The sequence below is a fragment of the Hylobates moloch genome, unplaced genomic scaffold (assembly GCF_009828535.3).
Source record: "Hylobates moloch isolate HMO894 unplaced genomic scaffold, HMol_V3 SCAFFOLD_2, whole genome shotgun sequence".
NCBI lineage: Eukaryota > Metazoa > Chordata > Mammalia > Primates > Hylobatidae > Hylobates > Hylobates moloch.
The window spans coordinates 128,185,126-128,213,047 of record NW_026652277.1 but is presented as its reverse complement, the minus strand read 5'-3'; the positions used below and the strand labels follow the sequence as shown (position 1 = coordinate 128,213,047).

At 44.3% G+C, this 27,922-nt stretch overlaps 1 protein-coding gene across 3 annotated transcripts; it reads left to right on the top strand.

Annotated features, from left to right (window-relative positions):
• Positions 1-278: 278 nt before the first annotated feature.
• Positions 279-27,922, top strand: DDO (D-aspartate oxidase). Of its 3 annotated transcripts, XM_032156585.2 has the most exons (6): positions 279-387; positions 2,389-2,564; positions 7,513-7,621; positions 11,017-11,193; positions 22,893-23,028; positions 27,415-27,922. In XM_032156585.2, exons 2-6 carry the CDS (start codon positions 2,393-2,395, stop codon positions 27,451-27,453), a joined length of 633 nt encoding a protein of 210 aa, XP_032012476.1. In that variant the 5' UTR covers positions 279-387; positions 2,389-2,392; the 3' UTR covers positions 27,454-27,922. The 3 variants fall into 3 exon arrangements, with proteins under 3 accessions (XP_032012476.1, XP_032012486.1, XP_032012460.1); XM_032156595.2 differs by lacking the exon at positions 11,017-11,193; XM_032156569.2 differs by lacking the exon at positions 27,415-27,922 and having other exon boundaries at positions 22,893-25,282.

Genomic DNA, 27,922 nt, shown 5'->3' with positions numbered 1-27,922 from the left:
CCCGACTAACTGTGGGCAGCCAAACGAGCTTGGAAATTGGACAGGCTCACCCATTATTCACCATACCTACAAATCAGCTGGAGAAAGCCCAGGCTGGCAGCCAGATGGAGGGCTCACGGGCCAGAAAAGGAAGGGCTTGGCAGAGACAGCACCATGGAGATGACAGGTTGAGGTCACTTGCTCCTTTCTCCAGGGCAATGGGTGACAGAGACAGCCATGCAGGCCAATGGAAAAGAAGACCAGGGGGAATGTCCTGAATCAAGTCACCAATGGGAAGCAGTTTCGCTTTCCCTCTGTCTCTCAGGGCACAAGACCAGCCAGGCACTGGGAAACAAGTTTTGGTGCCAGAGACTTTGGTGGCTTCCAAGACTGCTTTTTCAGAGACAGGTACTTGAATTCTTGCTTTCAGCTGAGGGGTCGTTCCGTCCGTGCTCTGGGAGTTTGGGGGTGTATCTGAATAGGGTCGGGGGACAGTGATGGACAGGCCACTGTGCCAGGACACACCACATTGCTCGCTCACTCCTCCTCCCTGGCAGCTGGTTATTCTTAGCCACAGATTGCTTGTCCTTTCAACTTAGTTTATTAGAGCTGTTTTGAGAGAGTTGCTGGACACGGGAGGCTGATGTGAAACAGTGAAGTCAATAAGGTAATCGGTGGCTGCAGGGCAGCACTCCTCAAGCCAGCCACCACCAGGCTGCTCAGGCCTGGGCCCCTTGCCTTCTCTTCTCTCAGCCCTGGCAGGCCCGCTCTCTCTCAGCTGACCAGCCCGCTGTACAGCAATCAAATTAATGTACCAAATTAACACAGAAATGCATAGACTGCTCGAGGAATAGGAATAACACACTAAACTTCATTGGAGGGCTTTAAAGTCTCGTAGTGTGAGAATCTTCAGAACTGGAAGAGAAAGCAGAGGCCACTAACAACCAAGCCCACGTTTTTCCTGCCAACAGCCCTTGCTGAGGAAGCTGCCCACCCTCCCAGAGGAAAGGTGAACCTCTGTGTGTGGGTGGCCATGGTTCGTACCATGTGGCCCAGTGCCCTGATTACTGTGCTTTGGACAGAGAAGGGCAACTATGCCAAGGGCCGATTCAGAGGCTGGTTTAGCCCAGCAAGCTGGCCTGGTGCTAGAATTTTGTCCAACACGGGATGCAATGACCAACTGGTACAACTGCACTTTCTCTCTCTGGACTTTAAACCTGAGCCATACAGAGAGAGTCAGAGCAAGAACAGATGGGGAAAGCCCAAAACAGGGAAACAAAGGCAGGCGGGGATGCCGACAGTGGAGAAGTCTCTGTGGGTGAGGGGTGGGAGACCGGCAGCCAGCCCCAGGACACCCGGCCCGGGCTCCGGGATGTCTGTCCCCTGTATTTCCATTCGGACTCTCCCAAGCAGCCCCCTTTATGAGACTACCTCACTGGGTCTCTCCTATTTACCACCCAAAGGAGCAAGTAATCCATCTGTTCTGTGTTACAGATGAGGGAGTGGAGGCTAGGAGACCACAGGCTTCTCCTCAGGTTACAGAACCAGTCCAGGACAGAGAGGGGGCCGGTGACAGTGGCAGATGACAGAGGAGACTGAGTCCAGCTGCTGAAACTTTCTGTAATGTCCTTATTATTAGAAACAAGTTTGTAGACAGAGTTGAGTTTTGAGTTGCTCGTGGGTCATGCCCCTCACCACTGCTCCTCGGGTAGTTCTGGGAGCAGAGACTACAGCTCTGAGGTTTTCTGTCAACCTTCCCTAGGTTGTGCCCATAGGGAAAATGGTTTAGGAAAGGGGGATGAGGCCGGGCACAGTGGCTCATGCCTGTAATCCCAGCACTTTGGGAGGCTGGGGCCAGCGGATCACAAGTTCAGGAGTTCGAGACCACCCTGGCCAACATGCTGAAACCCTGTCTCTACTAAAAATACAAAAATTAACCTGGCGTGGTGGTGGGCACCTGTAATCACAGCTACTCGGGAGGCTGAGGCAGGAGAATTGCTTGAACCTGGGAGGTGGAGGTTGCAGTGAGCCGAGATCTTGTCGCTGTACTCCAGGCTGGGCAACAGAGCAAGACCCCATTTCAGGGGGGAAAAAAAAGGAAAGGGTGAAGAATGAGTAGAAAACTCCTCCAGATGCAGACCTACTTACCGGCTGGGTGTCCTAAAGGCAAATCCAAGCCAGTTTTGTGCTACTGTCTAAAAGCCCATGGAGACCTTGTTGCTTATACCCCAATATTTAATGGAAAGTGAGCTTATGGGGATATCCTCTTTATCCCACAAGAAACACCAATAGGCTAAGTCTTATTCTGAGCGGCTGAAGACCTAAGGAAAAAAACTGTCAAGACCAAACTTTGTCTGGATGGGAAAATCCTTAAAACAACGTGTATAGCCCCCATTTCCCTCCTCACAGGCCCATGGACACAGCACGGATAGCGGTTGTCGGGGCAGGTGTGGTGGGGCTCTCCACGGCTGTGTGCATCTCCAAACTGGTGCCCCGATGCTCCGTTACCGTCATTTCAGACAAGTTTACTCCAGATACCACCAGCGATGTGGCAGCCGGAATGCTTATTCCTCACACTTATCCAGGTGAGAGATTTCAGTTCCTCTATCAGATACAATAGATGTCATATAGAATGATGTTAGTGGAATTCTATTGATAAAGATGGCTGGCTATAGGTGTAAGCATAATATGCAGTTTTTTTTCTTTTTCCTTTCTTCTTTTTTTTTGAGACAGGGTCTCACTCTGTCTCCCAGGCTAAAGTGGAGTGGTGCAATCTTGGCTCACTGCAGCCTCGACCTCCCAGGCTCAAGTGATCCTCCCATCTCAGCCTCTCGTGTACCTGGGACTACAGGTGCACACCATCATGCCTGGCTAGTTTTTGTATTTTTGTGGAGACAAGGTCTTGCCATGTTGCCCGGGCTGGTCTCCAACTCCTGACCTCAAGTGATTCATCCCCCTTGGCCTCCCAAAGTGCTAGGATTACAGCCGCCATGCTTGGCCATAATGTGCGGTTTTAACGTCCTCTTGGTTCATCTCTTAGGACAGCCTCAGTTATGCCGCAGGACAGAAACAACATCCAAATCTTAGCAGCTTAAAAGGCAAAAGTTTCTTCTTGCTCACACTACATGTGGATTGAGCATCGGCAAGGGGCCAGCTTGTCATCAAGGACCTAAGCCGATGGAGCAGCTGTCATCCTGATTGTCATCAGCGCATGTGCCCAGGGGCGGAGGGGAGGGGACCTCTGAGGTTCTCGCCTCTGTGATTAAACACTCTGGACAGGAAGCAACTTTCAACGCTTCTGATGATGGCTCATTGGCAGAGCAGGCCACATGTCTCCACCCTCAGCAGGAGGCCAGCAAGCGTGATTCTATAGTTCCAGAAGATGGATAGCAGAAGCATGCAATGAACAGCACTGACAACTACGTGATTGGCGGCTCTGTCTTCCCACTGATAACAGTAATGACTATCAAGTCAGAAATTACTTGTAAGGGAGCTAAAATTATCCTAACTTCTAAGCCTGTATAAGAACAATTATCAATATGTTTGTAATCAGTCAATCATAATTAGTTAATATGTATTAAGACCTGAAGATGCACGGATTTTTTTTTTTTTAAGACAAGAGTCTTGCCCTGTCACCCAGGCTGGAGTGCAGTGGCACGATCCTGGCTCTCTGACTCACTGCAACCTCCACCTCTGGGGTTCAAGAGATTCTCATGCCTCAGCCTCCAGAGTAGCTGGGACTACAGGCATGAGCCACCACGCCCGGCTGATTTTTGTATTTTTAGTAGAGACAAGGTTTTGCCATGTTAACCAGGCTGGTCTTGAACTCCTGGCCTCCCAATCCTCTCTGTTAAAGGCGTGAGCCACCATGCCCCACCAACGCATTGATTTTTGAACACTTCCATGCATCCTTTCCTTTCTGTATTTTCCACTTGAAATGGGGGAGGAAGAAAACAGCATTAAATAGAAACCAAAATCATGCTGCAATAATGAAGTTTATACACACTGTCCCCATTTCCTCATTTCCACTCTATTTTTCCTCTTTAATTTTATTTTTTATTTTTTTGTCAAAGTTATATATGCCCATAGTTTAAACCATCAAATAGGTTACAACATTGATTACAAACCCCAACAATCTGGAATGTAAAAATTGCCCTGTCCTTTTAATCTGGAAACTCATGTTCTTCAATGTAAGAAGCAGTCTTTGAGTTACTCAGTTGTTAACTTCCTCCCTTCTGAAGTCCTTTTCCCTCTTTCTGGAAAAGTTAATATGCTGGACCTCCCAGACTGGTCCTCCAATTCTTTTAGCTTTGTCCCCCTCCTATTTATCTCTTTCTATTTTACTTTCTGGGAGATGTACTCAATTTTATCTTTTACCTTGCTATTGAATTTTTTATTTCTACTATAACATTTCTAATATTCCAAATCTCTTTTTGGTTCTCTGAATTTTCCTTTGTTATAACACCTTATTTGTGTTAGAGGATTGCAATGTCCTCTCTTATCTTTATGAAGATACTAATAACAGTTTTTAAAAACTTTCTCCCTGAATAGTATCTGAGTATCTGTCATCTCCAAACTGTGGGAGGTTTTTGTTTTTGTTTTCCAATTTTCTCATTTTTCATGATAGAGATTTTTCTTGGCCATGTGGTATTCTTTCCCTGTCTGCTGATGTTTATGAGTGGACCCTGAACAGCAGATGGGAATTTCTGAGTGTTTGCATATGGCTCGTTGCCAGTGAGCTCGCTGGAGTAAGAGGGCAGGGCCATTTATTTGGGGACATCTGTGATGTCATTCAGTTTAAGTTTTTCTTCTTGGGCGGGTCATGTTTCCCAGGGAAGAGGGTACCATGTCCTGCCTGGGGAAGGTGAAGGCCCAGATGCCAGCTGGCATTTAAGAAGGTGACAGGGGAAGAGGCTGGGGTCCTAGCACCCAGTTTGCATGTGTTTCCTTAACACTCCTGTTCTCAGCACAGCATCCCTGCCTTTGCTGGTGCTTTGTGTTTTCCAGTCCAAAGACCCCAAAGAAAGAATAGACATATCTTTTATTAGGGTGGTAATAGCAGTGGCCTTGGCATTGCAGGTCCAGGAGCTTGGCTGGTCAGCTCCTGGGAACTCCCTCCCAGGAAACAAACACAGGCACCTGGGGCATCCACCAGATGCCAGCTGATATAGTTTGGCTGTGTCCCCAGCCAAATCACATCTTGAATTATACTTCCCATAATCCCTACATGTCGTGGGAGGAACCCGGTGGGAGGTAGTTGAATCATGGATACAGTTACCCCATGATGCCGTTCTCGTGATAGTGAGTGATTTCTCAGGAGATCTGATGGTTTTATAAGGGGCTTTCCCCACTTTGCTCAGCTCAGCTCTCATTCTTCTCTTCCTGCTGCCATGTGAAGAAGGACTTGTTTGCTTCCCTTTCCACCATGATCGTAAGTTTCCTGAGGTCTCCCCAGCCATGCTGAACCATGAGTCAATTAAACTTCTTTCCTTTATAAATTACCCTGTCTCGGGTATATCTTTATTAGCAGTGTGAGAACAGACTAATACACCAGCTTACACTAAGTGCTTTTCTTGTGACGAGAGTTCTTGGGACCATTTTCCAGGCTCTCCCTTGCCTGTACCAGGCCTGAGTGAGTGTTCAGAAGGCTGCCAGCTAGTCATGGAATCATCCCTCAAAGGCGGTCTCTCATCTGAGGGCTCATAGGGCCATCGAGGCCCGAAATCTCTCTTTGACCAGGTGGCTGGGTCTCCTGGACCAGAGTTTTTCTCTCTGTGGTGCTGCTAGATAAAGACTTTGGTCTTCTCTTTGGGTTTCTTTCCTAGACACTATTCAGATGAGCCACAGTCATAACTATCTCCTGTGCTCATAAATGTCAATACCATATGGAGACCATGCCTGTCCCATAGGGTTGTTGTGGGGATTAAATGAGTTGATATATGTAGAGTATTTAGAACAGTACCTGGCACATAGTAAGTGCTATATCAGCATTTGCTATTGTTTCCACCATTCCAGCTATAGTTCTGTTTTACCAGGACTTGAACATGAATTAGGTCACCAGGCTTCCTAGACCCACTGTTGGATGGGAATTGTCTGTTCTTTGGGATGACTTCTGCAGCATGTGAATCTCAGCCAAGATTTTGTTTTTAAGGTTTGGGGTGAGAACAGGGAGTTGCATTTTAATACAACCTCACACACTGGCATAGATTGTTGGGTAAAATCTATTTGAGGCCTAATTTAGTTCTTTCTGCAGCTTATTATTTATTCCTTATTTCTAAAGCAGCATCCCCAGTGTGAAATTTTGGAATGTAGTGTTAATTTCACATGGGCACATGTTTAAAGATGGCAGTACAGATTTGCTACTAAAGAAATATTTATTGGCCCTATAACAAGCGAATTGTCTGAAAATCCCGCTACTGACATGCCTTCAGTGACCTGGGGGCTTTGCCTGGGAAGCAGGATGTCTCCAAAGGTCTTTCTATCTGTTCCTTGAATTTCAGGGACACCTCTCTAAGTGGAGCCAACTTAGCACCCTCTTTGCCTCAGTTCCCTCGTCTCCTCTGTGGCTTCCCTCATAGCAGCCCCTGAGGCTTATTGTTCCCTGGTCCCTGGCCTAACCCTAGCCACTCTCTCATGATCCTTCCACAGGAATCAGATGGCCGCATACTTCAGCCACAGCTGGATTTGTCTGTGATTTTGGGTCATTCCTGCTCTCTCTGTGCCTACACTGGACACTATTATTTTGAGGCTTAAATGCTGCCTCTTGTTTCCTCCCCAACAGGTCTGGCACTCTTCCAAAAGTTGTGTCTGGGTCCAACCCCATGTGCTGTGGCAGAGGTGCCTGGGGGATGGTATAGTCCCTGCACGCCCCTGCTGGCCTCAGGACTGCTACTCTGGCTGGCACCTGATTCCATGGTGTGGAGGGTAATGGCAGCCCCTGCCGGGAAGTCTGGCCTGCAGGGGGCTCACCTCCAGCATGCAAGCCTTGTTTCCTTGTACCAGGAGGCAAGCCCCTGGGACCCCCATCGAGGTGCAGTCTGTTCCCTGTCCTAGTTGGCCTGGGCCCCACAGACCTGCTCATGTCATCCACTATGTTTTCAGCCCCCAAGAATGAGGCCCTCCGTCCTTGGTCCTATTGTCTCAATTGTGTGGCCAGCTGGATCCCACAGCCATGAACTAAGCTCTGCTCAGGTTGGTTATAGACCCACCAAGGACCTCTGGAATATACCTAGTACCAAAAACCACCTTCCAGCTGGCTCGCATGCCAGGTTTTGCCCTTATTGTCCTGTTTTCCCTCCACTGATTAATCATATGAGCAGATTTGGACAGCATGTGTCAACATGCAAATCTCTTGTTGCTGACAGATCCTCTGCCACAATGTGGCTCTTTATATTAATGTTCCTCCCTGCCTCCTTATTTTATTTTTGCCTCCTTATTTTTTTTTTCCAAGTTTCTAGGAAGGAGCTTATTTGAAGCACTGTCATTATCATCATTTTCCTTTCTGTTCCACTTCGCTTTTCTCCATGATTACAGATACACCCATTCACACGCAGAAGCAGTGGTTCAGAGAGACCTTTAATCACCTCTTTGCAATTGCCAATTCTGCAGAAGCTGGTGATGCTGGTGTTCATTTGGTATCAGGGTAAGTAAAGAAATTTGAAGTTATTTTAGAGTGTAGTATGATCTTAACAGGTATTAGAGTTCAACATAAAATATTTACTGAGTAGCTGCTGTGAGCAGAGTGCTGACTTAGATGTAGGAGGATTCAGAAAGAGCATTATAGGCTTTACCCCAAAGAACTGAAGAAAGACAAGTTATGGTATTAAACTTTTTAACAATAAACAACAATCACAGTTTCTCATCACAAATACAACTGATTTTGGGTTTCCTCAGAGACCATGCAGTGATTTGCAAATTTGGTTAAAAAAACATGCAGGAGGTAAATGCTGGGTTTGGGTGATGTGGGGATGGTGCAGCTGATGGAAAGCAAACAGGTATGACGTTGGGATGGCTGCAGAGACCTAAGGGAGAGGGACTTCTTATTTATTCGGTGTCCTTGGAGAATGAGATATTCCAAAGAAGGAAATTTTGTAGGTCACTAAACTTGCCTTTTGAAGTGCCATTTGGAAAAAAATATTTCTGAAACTGTTAGCACGCTTCTATTTCATTTTTAATGTATAATTTCAGTAGGCATGCATAATTAAATGAAAATTTGTGAATAAATGCTATTTAACATTTCCATTGGTAAGACTAGCACTTAAAACATGACCTCTTTTAATATCTTCTTAAACTGAGATCACTTAATATTCTGTCACTTTCATTTTACATCTCAGTGTCATCATATGATGTAACATACATGTCATTGGTGCATATTACACATGTAACATACATGTGTTATCCTGTGTGATAACACAGTCTTTCTGCGGCCTTCTGAAAAAATGTGTCTTACCTCCTCTTTTGATGTCAGGCTGCCCACTGATGTTTTCTGCTAGTCTAGTGTATGCATTTGCATTGAGTGAATTGCTACCCTTTTTCTCTTCTTGTTTTTCCTCACCATCACAAACACCAAGACGATGCTGACGTCAGTAATTTCCCAAAAGCCCCTCCCCAAAGTAGCAGCTTTGCTTTTCTATCAATCTATAGATTGATTCTTCTGTATAACTAAATCTAGAGCCAGTTGATGAGCCAAGTAGAAAAAAAATTCTCTTTGATTTATGGTCACACTGTCTTTGTCCAAAACCAACATGAGTCAGTCTAATTCACAAATTTTGGCTCTAAGCAATTTTTGGAAACAGCCATGTCCAGAATTCAAATCCCCTGTGCATCTTTGGCATAAGTATATAGCCTTATTCTTCTATTTATTCCTTCAAAACAACATATTCAGCATTCTTCAGTAACAAGTTCTTTCTCAGGTATTAGGGATATAGCAGTGAGCAATTTAGTAATACCACTAAGCATATAGTACATGCTTAACAAATATGTGTTAATTTTTAAGGAAGACACAGTCCTGCCCTTATGTCGCTTATGGTCTGTAGGGAATGCAGTAAATCAAATGAGTTACCAAACTCACTGGGACATGAGTTACCAAAAGGAAGAGGCTAGGGTGCTATGGAAGCATATGTCTGGAGAAGAAACTTGCTCTGGGAAGTGATGAGAAGCCATCCAGATCAAGGTGTTTCATCTGAGACCATCAGGAAGAGTGTAAGTTAGTCTGGTGAAGTTGTAGAGGTGAAGTGGGGGCGAGGCGGGGTGGGAGACGAAGGAGACAGCATTCCAGGTGGAGGAAACAGCATACACCTAGACCTGAGTCTAGGGCGACTGTGGTGTGTGGGAGGGACTGAACGAAGTCCAGAGAAATGGGAAGCCGTTGAGGGAGTTTACACAGTGAAGTGACTGGTCATAATTGCATTTCAAAAATATGTTTTCTGTAGTGTGGAGAATAGATTTGTGGGAAGAGATGATAATGAGATAGATTGGGTGTGGATAGTAGAAACAGAGAGTAGATGGACTTGAGAAATGCCTAAGAGGAGATTTGATAGGACTTCTCAGTTGATGGTGTGTGAGAGGTGAGTAGGGAGAGAGAATCAAGGATGATTCTTGGTTTCTGGCATTAGCACCTGCATGGATGGGTACCATTTTCTGAGTTAGGTAGGATTGGGAAAAGAGTGGATGTGTGTGTGTGCGTGCATGCATGCGTGTGTGTGTAAATGCATGAGACTTCTAAGTGGACTTATCCAGTGGGGAGTAGGTAACATGGGTCTAGATCTGTTTTTGGAGCTCAAGAGAAAGAATGGACTGGAGATATAACCTTCTAAGTGCTCAGGACTGGAAATGTAGCCTTCTAAGTGTCTGGCCTGTAGGTCTTGGTGAAGATATGGAAGAGGGCAAGCTAGCCCAGGGCAAGAGTGGGCCAGCACAGAGCCCTGCAGTAAAGGACATTTGTGCCTTCATGGGGACTGCTCTGAATCAATTACCCGGAGATACATATTCCGATGTGGGAATTATTAGCAACTATGCATAGCACTCAAATTATTTTCCTTGCTATTTTTGAGCAATGATGATTTATAACTTTTTTTTTTTTTTTTTTTGAGGCAGGGTCTCACTCATCTAGGCTGGAGCGCAATGGTCCAATTCAGTTCACTGCAGCCTCCACCTCCCTGGGCTCAGTTGATCCTCCCACTTTAGCCTCCCCAGTAGCTGGGACTACAGGCTTGCGCCTCCACACCCAGCTAATTTTTGTATTTTTTGTTGAGATAGGGTTTCACCATGTTGCCCAGGCTGGTCTTGAACTTCCCCTTTGCCTCCTAAAGTGCTGGGATCACAGGTGTGAGCCACCAAGCCTGGCATTATAACATTTATTCATTTACTGATGAAAACAACCCAATATTTACAAATCTAAACATCTGCATAGCAGCTATTAGTAGTACTATTATAGCCTTCTTGTTAACAACCAAATCTAGGCAGGAGCTTTTTAGAAAAGGAGTATTAAATTCCATCTTTAAAAAGCATGTTACTTTTAAGATGTTTTATTTGCCCAGTCACCAACATCTGCTATTTAGCTACTGAGTTATCTGAACCTAAGGGAATTGTAAAATAGATCATTTTCTCTTTGCGTTTATAGAAACTAAATTTTTAAAATGCTCTAGGCCAGGTGTAGTGGCTCATGCCTCTAATCCCAGCACTTTGAGAGGCCAAGGCAGGCGGATCACTTGAGCCCAGGAGTTTGAGACCAGCCTGGGCAACATAGTAAGACCCTGGCTCTACAAATAATTTTAAAAATTAGTCGGGTTTGGTAGCAAGCACCTGTGGTCCCAGCTATGCGGGAGGCTGAGGTGGGAGGATTACCTGAGCCCCGGAAGTTGAGGCTGCAGTGAGCCATGATTGTGCCACTGCACTCCCGCCTGGGTGATGGAATGAGACTCTGTCTCAAAAATAAAATAAAATAAAATAAATGCTCTAGAGAATGTCATGTGAAGTTTACTACAAATATGTTATTTCACAAATTTCAGGAAAAAATTTTCACTTAATATGTTTGAGTTGGCAGATATTTCAGAGCACTCCGACCGAAGAAGTGCCATTCTGGGCTGACGTGGTTCTGGGATTTCGAAAGATGACCGCGGCTGAGTTGAAGAAATTCTCCCAGTATGTGTTTGGTCAGGCTTTTACAACCCTGAAATGCGAATGCCCTGCTTACCTCCCGTGGTTGGAGAAAAGGTCAGTTGAAATGCTCCCTGCTATTTCCTTATCTGTCATAGCCATAAATCACTTCGTAGCTATTCATAAAACACATACTGAAAAGTCTCTGGCGTCCCTCAGAGCTCTTTTGCATTGCCTTGCCACTCACAAATGGCTAAGGCTTTGTAAAACAATCTGAAGACAGTGTTTGTGTCACAAGGACTAAGTCACACCATGCTTCTAGTAATTTGTCTTCTATTTTTGGTGTGTACTTTGATGCCTGACTTATTCCCTACCCTTCTTGCCCCCGGTAAAAACCCTCTTAGTGAAACAGTATCTTAGTTTTCCTCATCTGTAAAATGGAACAGTTTGGAGAATATATTTCCAGCTATAAAATGATATGATTTACTCTAATTCTTTGGATGAGAGAATCTTTGCTTATTATAAATTATTTTTGACTTTTTTCTCATTTGTGGTAAAGCAAAAAAGTTTCATTATTTCCTTTTGTCTTAAATAAGAACTCTGAAACTAAGGACCTATCCAAATTATGTCACTGCTTCCTCATTAAGTTCAGCCCGTGATAGCTTGAACTTGCATTTTGGCTTACTTTTCAGGACTTTCAGGAAACTAGTACTTAGTTTCCAGTTAGGAAACACAGCAAGAGTATCTCTTCATTTGAGATACACCAGTAAATCTGTCTTTAGTTTAGTCTGGACTTCCAGGCATGTTGAGAGTTGTGAAATACTGATCCTTTCAATTCCCATATGTGTATATTTTGGTAAATAGGAACAATGTGAATTATTGTGTAAATGTTGGGAAAGTGACTTGAAGTAGGCCGGGGCAACAGTGATCTGGTACCAGATGTAGGTTATAGGATAATTGATTCATATAATTCATTAATTACACAACTTTTTGTTGAACACTTATATATATCTGGCATTATGCTAGAAGCTAGTCAAAAAGAAGGATAAAATATGATTTCTTTTTAAACTAATTTCATGGTCTATTACGGATGACTGTGTGTATGTGTTTGTATATTAATTAACAATGACAGTAACACACATGGTAAAATAAAGTACAGACTTATGCAGGTTAGAATGGGAGCAGAAAGGAGGAAGCCTAGATCTGCTAGGCACATGTCAGTGGCATCACGATCTAGTTTTGTAGCTTTTCAAGTGCTCTTCTCACTTTTACCTCTTAGCAATTTATATGGGGCATTTTGCTTCTGTAAGTTCTAGTTTCATAAAACCCATGCCCTTTTGTGCCTTGTTCACTGGCTCATAAACCACTGTTTATATGCCAAGTTCGGACTTGTCTACATCAGCTGATAAACGTATATTTTGAGCTATCACATGATGGAATTGCCCACCAGCCAACAAGCAAATTTTAGCAGTATCACCATCTTTCCTGAGCGGCAATAGTGTGTAGTGTTGAATTTTCCCCCTTCTAAAAATGACTAGAAATACAAAATTGGAAGCATTGATGCTAGTGATAAGGAATTGAGGCATCATATAACTTATCTTCATAAAATCCAGAATAAAATAAAATAAAATAAAACAAAAAAGTTAGAACCTGTGGAAAAAGGCAATAAAATAAAATTTAGGTAAGTGGAAATTATTAGGCATGGCAAAAAATGGTAGAGTTTACTTTCAATACAATGTATAACTTTTTTAGATTATGACTCAAAAATAGCTTAAAATGGAAGAACATGTACAAAATATTGTGTATAAAAGGTGAGGTGTCATTAAGGAGTTTAACTTTTTTTGGTATTATTAGTGGTTTGGGCTGAAGTTTCATTATTACCCCCAAGTCCATTGTGTGGCTTTCTCATCTTGGATTTTTGTCTTAATGATCAGTAAGGTTTCTAGAAAACTTGGCTGGAGCCCTGCGGTTTCCAGCAGATCAGAAAGAGGCAGATGAGTGAGAACCTAAGAGTATTGTTCTCCCTCAGAGACATGGTCAAGGGCTGATTAAGGGCTTTCCTGGGTGGGGATGGCCAGGGGTATGTGTCAGGGATGGTAATGGACACAGAGCTAAGGGAGGTAGAGAAACTAATAAACTCTTCCTACAGATTCCTAACATTTTGCTTCATTATTTTCGCTTTCTTTTTACTCCTTATACATATTTTCTTTCAGAACCATTTGAAAGTAAGTTGCAGTTTTTCTCTTGTGGCTCAGGCTGGAGTGCAGTGGCATGGTCTCAGCTCACTGCAACCTCCTGGGTTCAAGCAATTCTTCTGTTTCAGCCTCTCAAGCAGCTGGGATTACAGGTGCCTGCCAACACGCCCAGCTAATTTTTGTATTTTTAGTAGAGACAGGGTTTCACCATGTTGGCCAGGCTGGTCTCGAACTCCTGACCTCAGGTGATCCACCCGTCTCGGCCTCCCAAAGTGCTGGGATTACAGGCATGAGCCACCGTGCCTGGCCCCATGTTTAAATATTTAAATACTTGCTCTCAGAACAAGGGTATCCTCTTACATAAACACAGTAGTATAATAAAATCAGTATCATTATATTGATACAACACTATAATCTATGGACCTTATTCATATTCTGCCAATTGTCCAAATAATGTCCACATATAAATATAAATACACACAACACATAATTTTTTTCCAGTCCATAACCCAATTACAGTCACACATTGTGTTCAGTTGTCATGTCTCTTTAGTCTCTAGTCTGTCTTTGTCTTTTATTACATTTACAAGTTTGAATAGTACAGACCAGTTGTTTCATATAATAGAATGTCCCTCAATTGGGGTTTGTGTGATGTTTCCTCGGGATCGGATTGAGGTCCTGCATATTGGGGTGGGAATGCATAGAAGTAATGTTGAATCTTTATTGCATCATAGCAGGAGGAAGATGATATCAGCTTTTCCCCTTATTGGGGCTGTCAACTTTCATCACCTAGAATGCCAGGTATCTCTACTGTGAGGTTACTACTTTTTCTCTTTGTAATTACTAAATATTTTGTTGTGACATACCTGAAACTATGTAAATATCCTATTCCCATGAAACAAGTTCCTATGAAAGTAGTACTTTCACCTGCGAATTTTAGCATCCATTGATGATTCTTTTTTTTTTTTTTTTTGAGACGTAGTCTCGCTCTGCCGCCCAAGCTGGAGTGCAGTGGCGCGATCTCGGCTCACTGCAAGCTCCGCCTCCGGGGTTCACGCCATTCTCCTGCCTCAGTCTCCTGAGTAGCTGGGACTACAGGCGCCCGCCACGACGCCCGGCTAATTTTTTTGTATTTTTAGCAGAGACGGGGTTTCACCGTGTTAGCCAGGATGGTCTTGATCTCCTGACCTCGTGATCCGCCCGTCTCGGCCTCCCAAAGTGCTGGGATTAGAAGCGTGAGCCACAGTGCCCTGCCATTGATGATTCTTGCCTAAACTATTTATTACTGTGATGTTTTCCAAGTGATCACTTTATAACTCCATCTATATAGTTTGCTTTCTACTGTAAAGAAGTTTTCCTTTTCCTATATGTATTTATATCAGGATGAACTAATTGATACCTATTTTATTCAATGAATTATAATTTACCCCCTCCATCATTTTGATGTTCAAATTGTCCAAGATTAGCTGAGTAGGAGCCCCTTCAAACTGCTCTTGTGTCTTTTTGATATGTTCACTTGATTTGCTTTTTTTTTTTTTAAAGCACTTTTTTACTTTGGGGCTCAACAAAATTCCACACACTCCAAATTTGGAGAAGAAAAACATTTTCTTTTCATGAATATTTTCCACCATCTTTCCCTTAACACAAACCTGATGGAATGCCACAATTTAAATTTATGAATTCAGTGCAGAAAGAAATTGTCTTTTCTCTTTTTCCATTCTCTTTTCCTCTGTCCCCTGAAATTTTCACTCTGTTGCAATGTAAATCCTGATTTGAGGTGTAGTTAAAGAACACACCTCCATAACAACCACCTGGAAGTCCAAGTTGACATTTAGAATTTCTAGATTCCTAAGAGTCCTGCATCTTCACATGGCAACAAAGGGGCCCAGGAGCATGCCGGGAAGCACCGCGCTCTATCCATATCTTCCCTGAAGACAGGTGTCTTTGGCCACTCCTTGGGCTCTGGGGTGCACACAGTGGCACAGTCTGCCCCTGGGAGGAAGACAGTGCAGGTCCTGGAAGAGGACAGGGAATATGGGGATCCTGGGTCACCAGAAGAAGGGCTGGAAGTGAAGGGAGAGGGCTCTGGCTGGGCGCATGCCCGAACCCCACACACTCACTTCCTCAAGAAGAAAGCATGGCTGGAGAAGGGCCAGAGCGGGGTCCTCTGGGTGCCCAGCTGAAAGAAGGTGCGGCTCAGATGAGCCAGAGTAAGTTTTGAGTCCTAGTGACAGCCTTGAGCTTATGGGTAATCAGGGAAGGGGGTGTGAAGCGTTTCTTCACAAACTTTCTTCGGCCCAAACTTTCATTGAAGCATTGGCTCTAAAGTCTAGAAGTGAAATGCAAAGGCTTAACTCCTCCTGGGAGAGAGGGCTCATTGCTTTCACCTTGCTTTAAGAGGCGAATTGTTGATAAGGCCCTGGGGAGATGAGGAGAGTTCTGATGGGGTAGGGAGGGGGCGTGAAGGCCCAGGGCACCTGAAGAGGTGTCACCGTGGGAAGGGGCAGAGGCAGGGACGCCAGCCTCCCCCCCAGCACACAGTCACCTCCTCTGAGGAGTCCTCATAAGTCTCCCAGTTGGCCTGGTGCCGCCCTGCGTCGTGGGCAACGTCCTCCTCTGCGGGGGCTGGGGGTCCCCAGGCGGGACCATGAGTGGGCGCCAGTCCCCGCCCCGGCCCGCTCCTGCGCACCCTCCCAGCTCCCACTACTCCGAGAGAGAGTGTTTTAGCTCCGGGCAGCCCCCGTCATTTCCACACCGAATCAAATATTATCTGAACGATGTCTTCTTCCTGCTTCCAAAGCATCGCCTTCTAGAAGACAGGCCCCGTAGTTCCATCATCTCTGTGTTTTCAGGCCTGACCCCTGACTGCGGGAAGAAGGCCTGGGTCAACCCTGCCACCCCGTCCTGGGCTGCGGGCCTGCGGTCAGCATTTCCCGCTACTTAAAACGACCCCCGCCAGGGGGCTTGGGGCTGCGAGGACCGCAAAGCCATTGGCCCAAGACCGGAGGAGAGGGCGGTGTCTGGGAATACGCCGCCTCCCGGCTGTGGGTCGGTTATGGGCAGCGGGGAGGAGAGGACCGAGGGCTGCCCTTCTACCCGAGTCCTGGGGAGACCTTCTTCAGTTCGTTTGTTTGATACGCGTGCCCGCCAGGAAGGTGGTTGAGACGTGAGTGCCTCAGACAGAAGGCACAGGGTGTGCTACCGGGGAAGACTTCAGCGCCTCTGCTCCTCACCCCCTTGTGCCCCTGAGACCTGGCTCCCTCCTGACCCCGGTGTGGGGCCTCCACAGACAGCGCCCGGTGGCCCCTGGCCATGCACATTAGCTCCCTGCAGCCTGGAGCCTGCGTCCGACCAGGCTGGTGGAGGAACAAGGCCACGTGTCCCCTTTCCTCCCGCAGGAGGCATTGCAGTACGGGACTTCTCTCAGCCCAAGTCGGGCCTTTCAGGGCGAGCATTTCAGGCGGGGAGGGCGGCAGGGCCGCGTCCCGGTGAGGGGGCGACACCTGGGCCTCCCTCTGGGCTGCCACCCACTGACCTCCCTCCAGGCGACCCAGATGGGACGCCACACAATCTCTGTTTGCTCCTCACACTCAAGGTCTATTTTGTTGCCACCTACGCCTCTTCCACACAATGTGAGTGTTCAGCCTTCAGTGTTCTCACTCAAAAATAAGCATTTGCTCAGCAAGCCACACAGCAATGGCTTCAGCCTAAGCACGATTCTTTTGAAATAATACAAACTTCTACAAAAAAAATTTTGTACTACAAATTAGATCTTTATTATTTTTCAAAAGATGGAAGAGATCATCTCCTTCTCAAACAAAAAGTAAAACAATAATGCCCAATAATATACAGAAGAAACACAAAAACCCCACAGAGTTTGAATCACCCATGCAGGTCATATTCATATCATATTCTGCCAGTGGAGTTGAATTCTGCTGCTTTATTACTGTCTCATTCCAGGAAATGAGTCAGTGAGGCATTAAGTCTTCCTCCAAGCAGCCCACCTAAATCAATCCTCCCAGAGGGACCAGGATTGTCCTGCCTTTGACAACATTCAGAAAACTGAGAGGCCCATTTCTGTGCTGGGCCCTGTAACATGGACACATTGATCTCTTTCCAAGAGGCCACGCCTTATCCTGTGTCCCCAAGGAGGCCCAATGCTGACCACAGCACTGGCCACACTGAGCTACTTGCCCGGTACTTTCATTGCCCCTTCTCTGATTAGCTGATTAGGCCTCTCTGTAACTTTCTCTGGGAGAGTCCTCTAGTGCCCATCTTTTTCTTCTCCTGTATCTTGTGTTCTCCTGCTCGGCCTGACTCACAGGAATGCCTACAAAAGAAACTGGCTTCCTCGGCACCATCATTAGCCCCATTAGCCAGCCATGTCTGCCCTGGAGCTCACCAGGGGCCTGTCTTTTCCCCTGTCCCCGCTGCCAGCCACAGGCTCTCTGCATCACAGCTCCCACCTACCTGTTTAGTGCTACCTGAGATTCCTTTCTTGCCATGGCTTCAGCTTCAGTGGAGTATAGGAATTGCCTCTGATTCCAAGAGCAGAGAGGGGATGGGGGACTCTTTGCTCCTGGGAGGCCGAGTGTGTGTGTGTGTATGTGTGTACGCATGTAAGATTTGCTTAGTGGACCCTTATTTTCCTCAGGGGCACAGCCAACTCAATTTACCTCCTTGCTGAAACTCCCAGTGAGGTGAAGGAAAAGCACTGAGGATGACCATCTTCCAGGTTTGTAGGTCAGGCTGATGCAGTCCAGCAGAGGGCTAACTTAAGCTTGGGGAAATGGACACTCTTATGTTTTAGGGTGATGACCAGAGGATGCTGGGGCTATTTCATGAGCCCTGCTTCTTGAGTGCCCCTAACCCTATTTCCTCATGGGAGGTTGGGACAATGGTATTCTTTCTGTCCAGGATGAGGTCTTGCTCAGTTGCAAGAAGCCCCAAGAGGAAAGTCATCATGCTTCTTGTACCTCCAACCATGTCACCCCAAAGTTCCAGAATAACGACCTCATATGGTCATAGAAGCAGCCTGGTAGGCACTTGGTCACCTAATTTAACATCTGACTTCTGGGTACAGTTTCCTCCTATGCATTGGTGCCATCTTATGCATTGCCCATGGGATACATAATAATGATGGGCATCACTATGTGGTTGCATTACAACAGCATAAAGGTGATAAGTCTCCAGGTACATTTAGTGAGTTTTCCTCTGGGATCCAAGGCCTGGGAGCAATCCAGCACAGGAAGCCTGACAAGGCCCAGCCACTAGGATAGCTTAAAAAGTCACCAGGCACAGGTTGGACTTTTATCAGTAGCTTGACCAGCAGGGAACCCTTGAAATGGAAAAGACATTTGCACTTATTTAATTCTTGCATAGTCATCATAAAAACCCTATAAGCTAGGCATTCTTATCCCTAGGAAACAATTTCAGTGAGTTTTAAAAATTTGCTGAAATCCCAAGGCTGGCAGATTCTCTTATTCCCCCAAATTATGAAAATAATTCTGAGTTTTAATTAATTAGGATATCTGGAGCACTGAACATAAAGTTCAAATATTAACACATGAAATCTACAATGTAAGAATAAAAAAAACCCCACAAAATCAAAATAATGTTCAAATAATGATCAGTTAAAACTTTCCAAAATTGAAATATCATCCTTAATGAAACATAAGTGATATACAGGTATGGAGGGTAAGAATACTCATAGATAATGCACTGGGTCTTGTATTTTACAGCAGCATGAAAAACCCCTAAGCACTTCTTTTAAAATAAAAGGTCTTTATTGAGCAGCTATAGTGTGTTAGACACAGTGTTATGCTTTTTCCAGATGTTGTCTCATTTCATTTTCACAACAAGCCTAGGGAGTCAGTATTATTACCCCCATATTATGGATACAGGATTAAAGCTTAGAGAAGTGGAATAACTTGGCCGAGGTCATATGAATGGTAAAGGGTAGAGGCCTCCTAAGCTCTTTTTAAAGGTCTTTTCTTCTTGTTCACTTTTTGAAAGATTATCAGCACACTGAAACCTGCTGCTCAGTATTACTACAAAACTCCAATTTACTCTTCTTTCTGTGCCAATGTTAAGGGGAAAAACAACCTTTACAGAGTTATTTTACCTTTAAAAACATTTATCTATTATTACATGTTTAAGAACATAATTTAAGCTTCTAAATTGGTTATTCTTACTGAGAGAGCCAAAAAAACCTGTCCCCATAATATTTGCTATATTTAATACTTTTTATCTATGAACAGTTTTACTTATAAAACAAACAAACAAAACAGTAGCTCCAGCTGCATTCTCTCTCTTTTAACTACTTTTAATTACACCAAAAAGTAATCCATTGGCTTTATTGGTTCTCTGTGGCCCCAAAGTGTAGATTCTTGCCAGATTCTTTTCTGTGGTTTCCTTGCCTCAGGTAAACAGTATACTCCCTTCCTTGGATTTTTAGAATAAAAAGCAACAGAATTTAGATTCTGTTGTTTGAAGCATTGATGCTGGCAATGCAGCTTGCATTTAATAGGAAGTGCAGTGCAGGTTCATGTGATCTCAGAGCAAGCACAGCCTCTGAGTTCTTCTTGCCTCCTAAAGGTGCTGGGCACAGTACAAGCCCTCAACAAACACTTGTTGAATAATCAATGAGTCTAATCCAGAGGTTTCAAACTGTTCTTGAAACTGGTCAGTGGACATACTTCAGAGGTCTCTGCAGAGGGAGGGAGTGTGAAGAGACTGAGCAGATGGAGCTCTGCCTAGCAGCTTGACCTTCAGTCAGATGCAGAGAACTGCAAAGATGCTGAGATGACAGCCTGTGACTTGTATTTGATGGAACAGGAAGCTGAGCTATTGGGGTCAGGATCTAAGATGCCATTGAGTAGCAATGTTGGTCTCTTCCACGCTCATCAACGTGAGGCATTCTCTCTCTCTCTCTTTCTCTCTTTCTTTCTTTTTCTTTCTTTTCTGAGATGGTGTCTTGCTCTGTCTCCCAGGCTTGAGTGCAGTGGCGCGATCTCGGCTTGAACCTCCACCTCCTGGGTTCAAGGGATCTTCCCATCTCAGCCTCCTGAGTAGCTGGAATTATAGGCGTGCACCACCACGAACATGAGGCATTTTCTAGAAACGCAATCCAGCATCAGAAGGCCAGTTTTCTGCTGATCTTAATACAAGTTTCAGTTAAACTCTCCAAACAGGAAGTGGGGTGGAAAGTTAGAATCACTTCAAAGAGTCCCTCCTTGCTAAGTTAAAATTAGTTGTCAAACCCATGCCGTCATTGACCACCATTGCAGAAGTTTCTGTCTTTTCTTGTTATTTTCCTTTACATTAAACCTGTTTATCTGGCCTTGAAAGTACATAGCGCTCAGAACTGCTGTGATGATCATTTCTGCTCTCTTAGGGGCAGGCAGGATACAAGCATTCTGCCTCCATTTTCAAGGTCAGCCCTTCCCAGTTTCTCCCTGAAATGGCTTGGATTGCAGCAGCCAGAGAGAGAAGATGCCAAAGTTCTGCCACCCTGTATTTCTCTCCAGAGAAAAAGAATGAATAGGATGTGTAAGATCAGCAGGGTGAGTTGGCAGACAGGCAGGAGACCCAGGAGAGCTGATGGTGTAGCTCCAGTCCAAAGGCCAGCAGGCTTGAGACTCTGGAAAAAGCCAATGTCCCAGTTGGAAGGCAGTCCAGTAGAAGGAATTCTTTCCTCCTTGGAAAAGAGTCAACTTTTTGTTTTATTCAGGCTTTCAACTGATAGGATGAGGCCTACCCACATTAAAGAAGGCAATTAGCTTTACTCTGCCCACTGATTTAAACATTTTTCTCATCCAAAAACACTTTCTGCAGAAACACACAGAGTATGTTTGGCCAAGTATCTGAGCACCCCATAGCCCAATCAAGTTGACACATAAATTAACCATCACAGGTCCAAATCAGGATTTCATATTGTCTTTAGTATTGGCTAACACTTACTTCCAGTCCACTTGGTGTGGGGCACTTAGCTGGGTCATAGGGATGGTAAGAAGCATAAGATACAATCTCTCCCCTTGAGGAATTTGTGATTTATTGATATCGGTCCTCTAAAATGTATTGTGATTGATGACTGTTCAAAGTAGTGGCCATTATTTTATTGGAACCTCACAACCATCCTGTGAGACAGGCAAGGGAGGTATCCTCCCCATGATGCAGATGAGGAAACTGAGATTTGGAGAAGTGAGGTGAGTTGGCCAAGAGCTCAAAGCTAATGTGAGGCAGAGCTGGGACATAAAGCCAGGCTTTCGGATTTCACACCACTTCTCCTGTAGAACTTAGTCCATTCTGCCAAGCATTTACACTTCTGTCTGCCAGTTCCTCTGTCAGCCCTTGAGGAAGGGCACTGTCACTCACACCCTTCTGGTCCCTCTTAGCAGCGCCCTGCATGCAAGCATTCGGCCTGCGTCTACTGAACAGAGCTGCTGATAGTCTCTTTCTCTATTCTACAAGTGACCTGTGAATAAGATTACAGGTCCTGGGGGTTATTGTTTATCGGGTAGACTTTCCATTTTGCGATATTAAAAAAGTTCTGAAGGCCGGGCCCGGTGGCTCATGCCTATAATCCCAGCACTTTGGGAGGCGGAGGCAGGTGGATCGACTGAGCTCATGAGTTGCAGACCAGCCTGGGCAACATGGCAAAACACTGTCTCTATCAAAAACACAAAAAAATTAGCCGGGCATGGTGGCACACACCTGTGGTCTCAGCTACTCAGGAGGCTCAGGTGGGAGGATCACTTAAGCCCAGGAATTCAAGGCTGCAGTGAGCCAAGATCACGCCGCTGCACTCCAGCCTGGGTGACAGAGTGAGACCCCCATCTCAGAAAAAATAAAAATATTCTGGAGATGGATAGTGCATATGGATGGTGATGACAGTTGCACAACAAGGTAAATGTACTTAATACTACCGAACTTTACACTTAAAAATCGTCAAAATGGTAAATTTTATGTTATGTGTATTTTACCTCGATTTAAATAAAGACTACAGGTACTGGATAAACCATTTCTTTTCATTATTGATATAGTTGGTCCAAAAAATATAATAATTACCAAACACAGCTGCCATTTAGCTCATCAGCTACAAATATTTTGTGTTCTTCTCGTGCTAACATAGTTGTAGACATAAAGCTGGTGGGGATATGACCCCTGTACCTTTTAGTTAGGGAGACCAGGCTAATACAAAGGAGCATGCAAGAGTTAACAATATGAGATAAAATGTTTAAGGTAGCAAGTTTAGGTGTTAAATAAGTGGTATAAATAACAAATGCTTGGACATTTAAAATACCAAATCAACTTGGCATTTATTCAGCATCTAGAATAATATAGGAATTTTACAAAATTTTAAAAGGGCAAAGCATATAATTTCCTTTGTTTTGAATTTTCAAGTGGTTTCCATTTAGATTCAACTTTAGAAATCCCCACTTCCTAGGATGTGAAGCAGTTGATGGCTAGAATTTGGCCTGATTGGGCCCTGGAAGCTCTTGAGGTGTTTGTTCATCAGATCATCGCCTAATTTTTGTTCCTGGGTTCCTTTCCTTTACTTCCTGGAAGTAGTTGATCAGGACACTAACAAAGGCTCACTTCATGGCCTCTGTTCCATAGGATAAAAGGAAGTGGAGGCTGGACACTCACTCGGCGAATAGAAGACCTGTGGGAACTTCATCCGTCCTTTGACATCGTGGTCAACTGTTCAGGCCTTGGAAGCAGACAGCTTGCAGGAGACTCAAAGATTTTCCCTGTAAGGGGCCAAGTGCTCCAAGTTCAGGCTCCCTGGGTGGAGCATTTTATCCGAGATGGCAGTGGGCTGACATATATTTATCCTGGTACATCCCATGTAACCCTAGGTGGAACTAGGCAAAAAGGGGACTGGAATCTGTCCCCAGATGCAGAAAATAGCAGAGAGATTCTTTCCCGATGCTGTGCTCTGGAACCCTCCCTCCACGGAGCCTGCAACATCAGGGAGAAGGTGGGCTTGAGGCCCTACAGGCCAGCCGTGCGACTGCAGACAGAGCTCCTTGTGCGAGATGGACAGAGGCTGCCTGTAGTCCACCACTATGGCCATGGGAGTGGGGGCATCTCGGTGCACTGGGGCACTGCTCTGGAGGCCGCCAGGCTGGTGAGCGAGTGTGTCCATGCCCTCAGGACCCCCATTCCCAAGTCTAAGCTGTAGATGACATAAAATGACAGCAAATAGACTGAGAGACTGTTGATCAAAGCACAGAACAGGTTCAAATAACTTTTCCACTGCATGAAAGTTTAATTAGACATTTCTTTGTTTTCAGCATTAGAAGTGGTGTAACATGTAAGCTGAGCACAGTGGCATGCCTGTAGTCCCAGCTACTTGAGAGGCTGAGGCAGGAGGATCACTTGAGCCCAGGAGTTTGAGTGCAATCTGGGTAACATAGCCAGATCCCACCTCTAAAAAAACCACCAACAACAAAAGAAACGATGCAACATGTAAGCTTACTTAGGAAGTCTAGCATTAATGGCATAGGGCATAAAGCTCTATTTTTTGTTAAAAATAATTCTTATAGAGTAAAATTTCTTTAGAACTGATGTCCAAGGACCTATGCAGATTTATATGAATGTTGGAAGCTGTAGAGATTTTGATATCATTTGGCTTATAAATCCACAGGAGGAGATAATGTATGGAAAACATTTAAATCACTGTCAGTTGCAGAGCTGCCCGTAATCTTCTTAGGTTATAGCCAAGTCAGCAACATAATTCCTCTAAATAAAATTACATTGTGCTCACACAATGCTGGATTATGACGTTTAATTGAAGACAAAGCATGCTTGCTCCTAGTACTAGCAGCAACCTTTTCCTCCTCTCAGCTGGTAATGATGGTAGGAGACAGAGATGAAGTTGCCTATGGATGTCATATCAATTCAATAGCTGCCTGGGGTCAAACACCTAGGGGTTGTACACTCCATTACTGTAAATGATTGAGAGCTGGTTTGCAGTATGGTTGGCTTTGCCTAAGCATTTTTGAAGATGAACAGCATGTGCAGCCAAAGAACTAATTTGCTAATTAAGGTGGAACAATCATTCTGAATGAAATATAATCAGAGTATTCCGCAGTTTGTTAAGAAGTATTGGGGAGGAGGGGAATGTGTCTCACAAAAAAATGAGTTGGAATTGTTGAGTTAAATGAATTTAACCTGGTTTTTGACTCAGGCCTAATCAGAGCCTTTAATGTGTGCATGTGTATTGTGACTCCTCTAGAGAGCTTGGGTGGATGGAAAATGACATGCTGATATTGAGGTAAAGAGGCTCGAGGAGGCTGGGCACGGTGGCTCACGCCTGCAATCCCAGTACTTTGGTGCAATCCCAGTACTTTGGGAGGCCGAGGTGGGTGGATCACTTGAGTTCGGGAGTTCAAGACCAGCCTGGCCAACATGGTGAAAGCTCATCTCTATAAAAATACAAAAATTAGCTGGGCATGATAGTGGGTGCCTGTAATCCCAGCTACTTGGGAGGCTGAGGTAGGAGAATCCCTTGAATCCGGGAGATGGAGGTTGCAGTGAGCTGAGATCGCACCATTACACTCCAGCCTGGGTGACAGAGCAAGACTCCGTCTCAAAAAAAAAAAAAAAGGCTTGAGGAGAAATGGATTTAATTTTAATTTTTGGGGAAGACTAGTTCTGTTAAATGATACAGTAAGTTATATTTTGGACATCCTGAATGAGATACAGGGTTGCCAATGAAAGTGTGGGAAAGAGAAAGCTCTCAGCACAGCTACAGCTTTAGTGTTGTGTTCATTCAGAACTTGCATATGATTTTGTTTGCAGAGAACATTCTGCTGGTAGACAGTGAGAGAAGCCCACCAGTGTTTTTTACAGTCATAATCATTCCTTGCAATATTAACATTCTCAAGTAAAATCAAGTGTGGGCTCTTTTCTATAGATTTCCACCAGGGGGTGGTGTTGTATCAGATTCACATACATTGGTACATTCAAAAATTTAGAAATGACTAGAAATAAAAGATGGATACCAGGTATATAGAGTGTGTGTGTGCTTCTTTTGAGGTTTTGGAGTTTATATACCCCACGTGCAACTCTTCTGAATTCTGTTTTAAGTATTTGAGAAATGTATAAGTTTAGACAGACTGGAAACACACATATGCATCATACGTAATCTGTGAGAAATAAAAGGTTATGATAAAACGGCATTTTTTAAAGGAGGAAATAATTTTTTAATAGTTAAAAATAAAAATGAAGGCCACTGTTCAGAATAGGTAGAATTTCAGTCATTTCGAAGCAGCTTTAAGTGTACTCCTTTGTTCACTATGCCTGTGGTTTAGATCCTGTGGCATTTTTATTGTGTGTGGTGGGCTCACCTTCTATGACCTTTGCCTATTTGTTACTCTAGTTCAGCTTCACTCTGCATTTTATATTTCTAAAGTGCAACGCTACAAGAGTGCAAGATTGGAGGCTTCTTGAGAAAGTGGTCGTGGCTGCATGCCCTGATTTCATCTTCACTAATTGCTTAATATTTGTTCCCAGTGTCTCTGAAACATTATTCATTTTGGTCAGTAGCTGCCAACCTGGGCTGCACCTTAGAATCACCTGGGAAGTTTTTAAACGATGTTGATGCCCAGCCCTGCTTTATGAAATTAGAATCTTTGGTGAGTGGGGCGGAGCTGCTGCATCAGTGTTTACTTAAAGCTGTCCACAAAGTTCTGAGAGCCAGGGCTGAGAACAACTGAGCACTCCTTCCCTCCCCTCCTTCTAGGTCCCTGCTGCTAGCGTCACAATTATCCTTCCCTTCCTTCTTCGCAATCTTGGGGCATCGAGCTCAGAGGGATGTGCTCACTTAGGCAAGTGTGTCCTTAGGCACTTTTGGGCAAGGTGGCCTAGAAGAATTAGCTGTCCCAAAATAGCTCTCTAGAAATACTGGAATCACCTTGCTGGCTATCGGTCAGCTGCTCCAAGACAGCTATCTGTCTTTATCTGAAAGACAACAGACTGAATGTACAAATGGACAATAGCTAGACCACATATAAAAATAGAACTCTGGCCCACAAGCTGCAGCAACCTGCCCAGGAAACCAATTCCCTTATCTACAATAAACAAGACAGGAAGCCAGCCTGCTATACGAATATATCAGACTTGCAGGAAGCCATACTGCTAGCTCTAGAAATAATCCAGAAAGATAAACAATAACTTCTGTAACAATTTGCACAAAATGGCCAGGACTTGATTAATAATTGACAGCGTCCCTAATTTTTGCCCCCACCTCCAACTTAGAACAAATCAGAGAAAAAAAAATATGCTTGCCCCCACTTCTAACTTAGGACCAACCATATAGGATGCTCTTCTTCTAGTTAACTTGCCTACAGTGTCCCCATGCCTATCAGGACATATGCGGAGTCTTCTCTTTTTTCTGTTGTGAAGCTTTCTCACCCCTCTGCCTACCTTTGAATCTCTGCCAAATGTAAGTGTGATGGGCTGACTCCCTTGCTACAGTAAAATCTAAAGAAATAGCCTTTGCATTTCTCATTTGACTGGTATATTAGTCAGGGTTCTCCAGAGAAACAGAACCAGTAGGACATATGTAGACATATAGAAAGAAATTTCTTATGAGGGTTGGCTCACACAATTATGGAGGCTGAGAAATCCCATGATCTGCTGTCTGCAAGCTGGAGGCCCAGGAGAGCTGATGTAGTTCTAGTCCAAGCCTGAATGCCCGAAACCCAGAGGAGCCAGTGGAGTAAGTCTGAAGGCCACAGTGCTGAAGTCCAGGGACAGGAGAAGACAGATGTCCTAGCTCAAGCAGAGAGCAAATTTGTCCTTCCTCACCTTTTTCTTCTATTCAGGCCCTCAACGGATTGGATGATGTCCACTCACATTGGTGAAGATAATCTTCTTTACTTAGCTTACTGATTCAAATGCTTATCTCTTCTAAAGATATCCTTATATATATATACCCAGAAATAATGTGTTGCCAGCTAGCTGGGCACCCTTAGTTCAGTCCATTTGACACATAAAATTAACCATCACAGCTGATCTTCATTTACTTCAAAGATTTCAATGTTTATATAAGTTGAGGTCTTCCTGGGTAATCGGTGCTACTGCCTGAGAATAGACTGCTTTATTTTTTCTTTCTTGTTTTCTGTTTCAGAACACCTTTCATTTTTTTCTGAACATGAAGAACAACTGATTTCCTTCTTAAATCTCTGCTTTCAAGTGTCTGGCCTTTGTGGCTGAGTGTTTGCCTGCTGCGCCTGTGACCCAGAGGAACGAGGCTGCTTTGAGCCCTGTCATTGCCAACGTGTGCTTCTTCAGCAGGCAAAGGTTATACACGAACTTTTAGGATTTTTTTTTAACTTTTGGGATTTTATTTGCTTAGGAAGAGAAAAAAAAGTTAAACAGAAAGGCTATAGCCCAGTTGGACACAGTTGTATAGAAGAAAGGCTATTTTTTAAAATGACATATATTCTTCTTTTATTGAATAATGCATTCAAATCAACTGATATTTGAACCAGTTTTTCTCAATCAATTAAAATCTTTTAGAGAAAAGGAAGAAAAGGATGGTGGAACATGTGTCCACTGGGAGTTGTAGTTCTTAGAAACCTGTTCCAGGACTTTCATAACTTGTCAAATATTTGAAATAAATGTAGCATTTTTTT

Excerpts from the sequence above, each read along its gene's own strand:
- DDO (XM_032156569.2), top strand. The coding sequence starts at position 2,393 with ATGGACACAGCACGGATAGCGGTTGTCGGGGCAGGTGTGGTGGGGCTC. Across the intron at positions 2,565-7,512 it reads TATTCCTCACACTTATCCAG|ATACACCCATTCACACGCAG; the intron begins GTGAGAGATTTC and ends CCATGATTACAG. Across the intron at positions 11,194-22,892 it reads CTCCCGTGGTTGGAGAAAAG|GATAAAAGGAAGTGGAGGCT; the intron begins GTCAGTTGAAAT and ends TCTGTTCCATAG.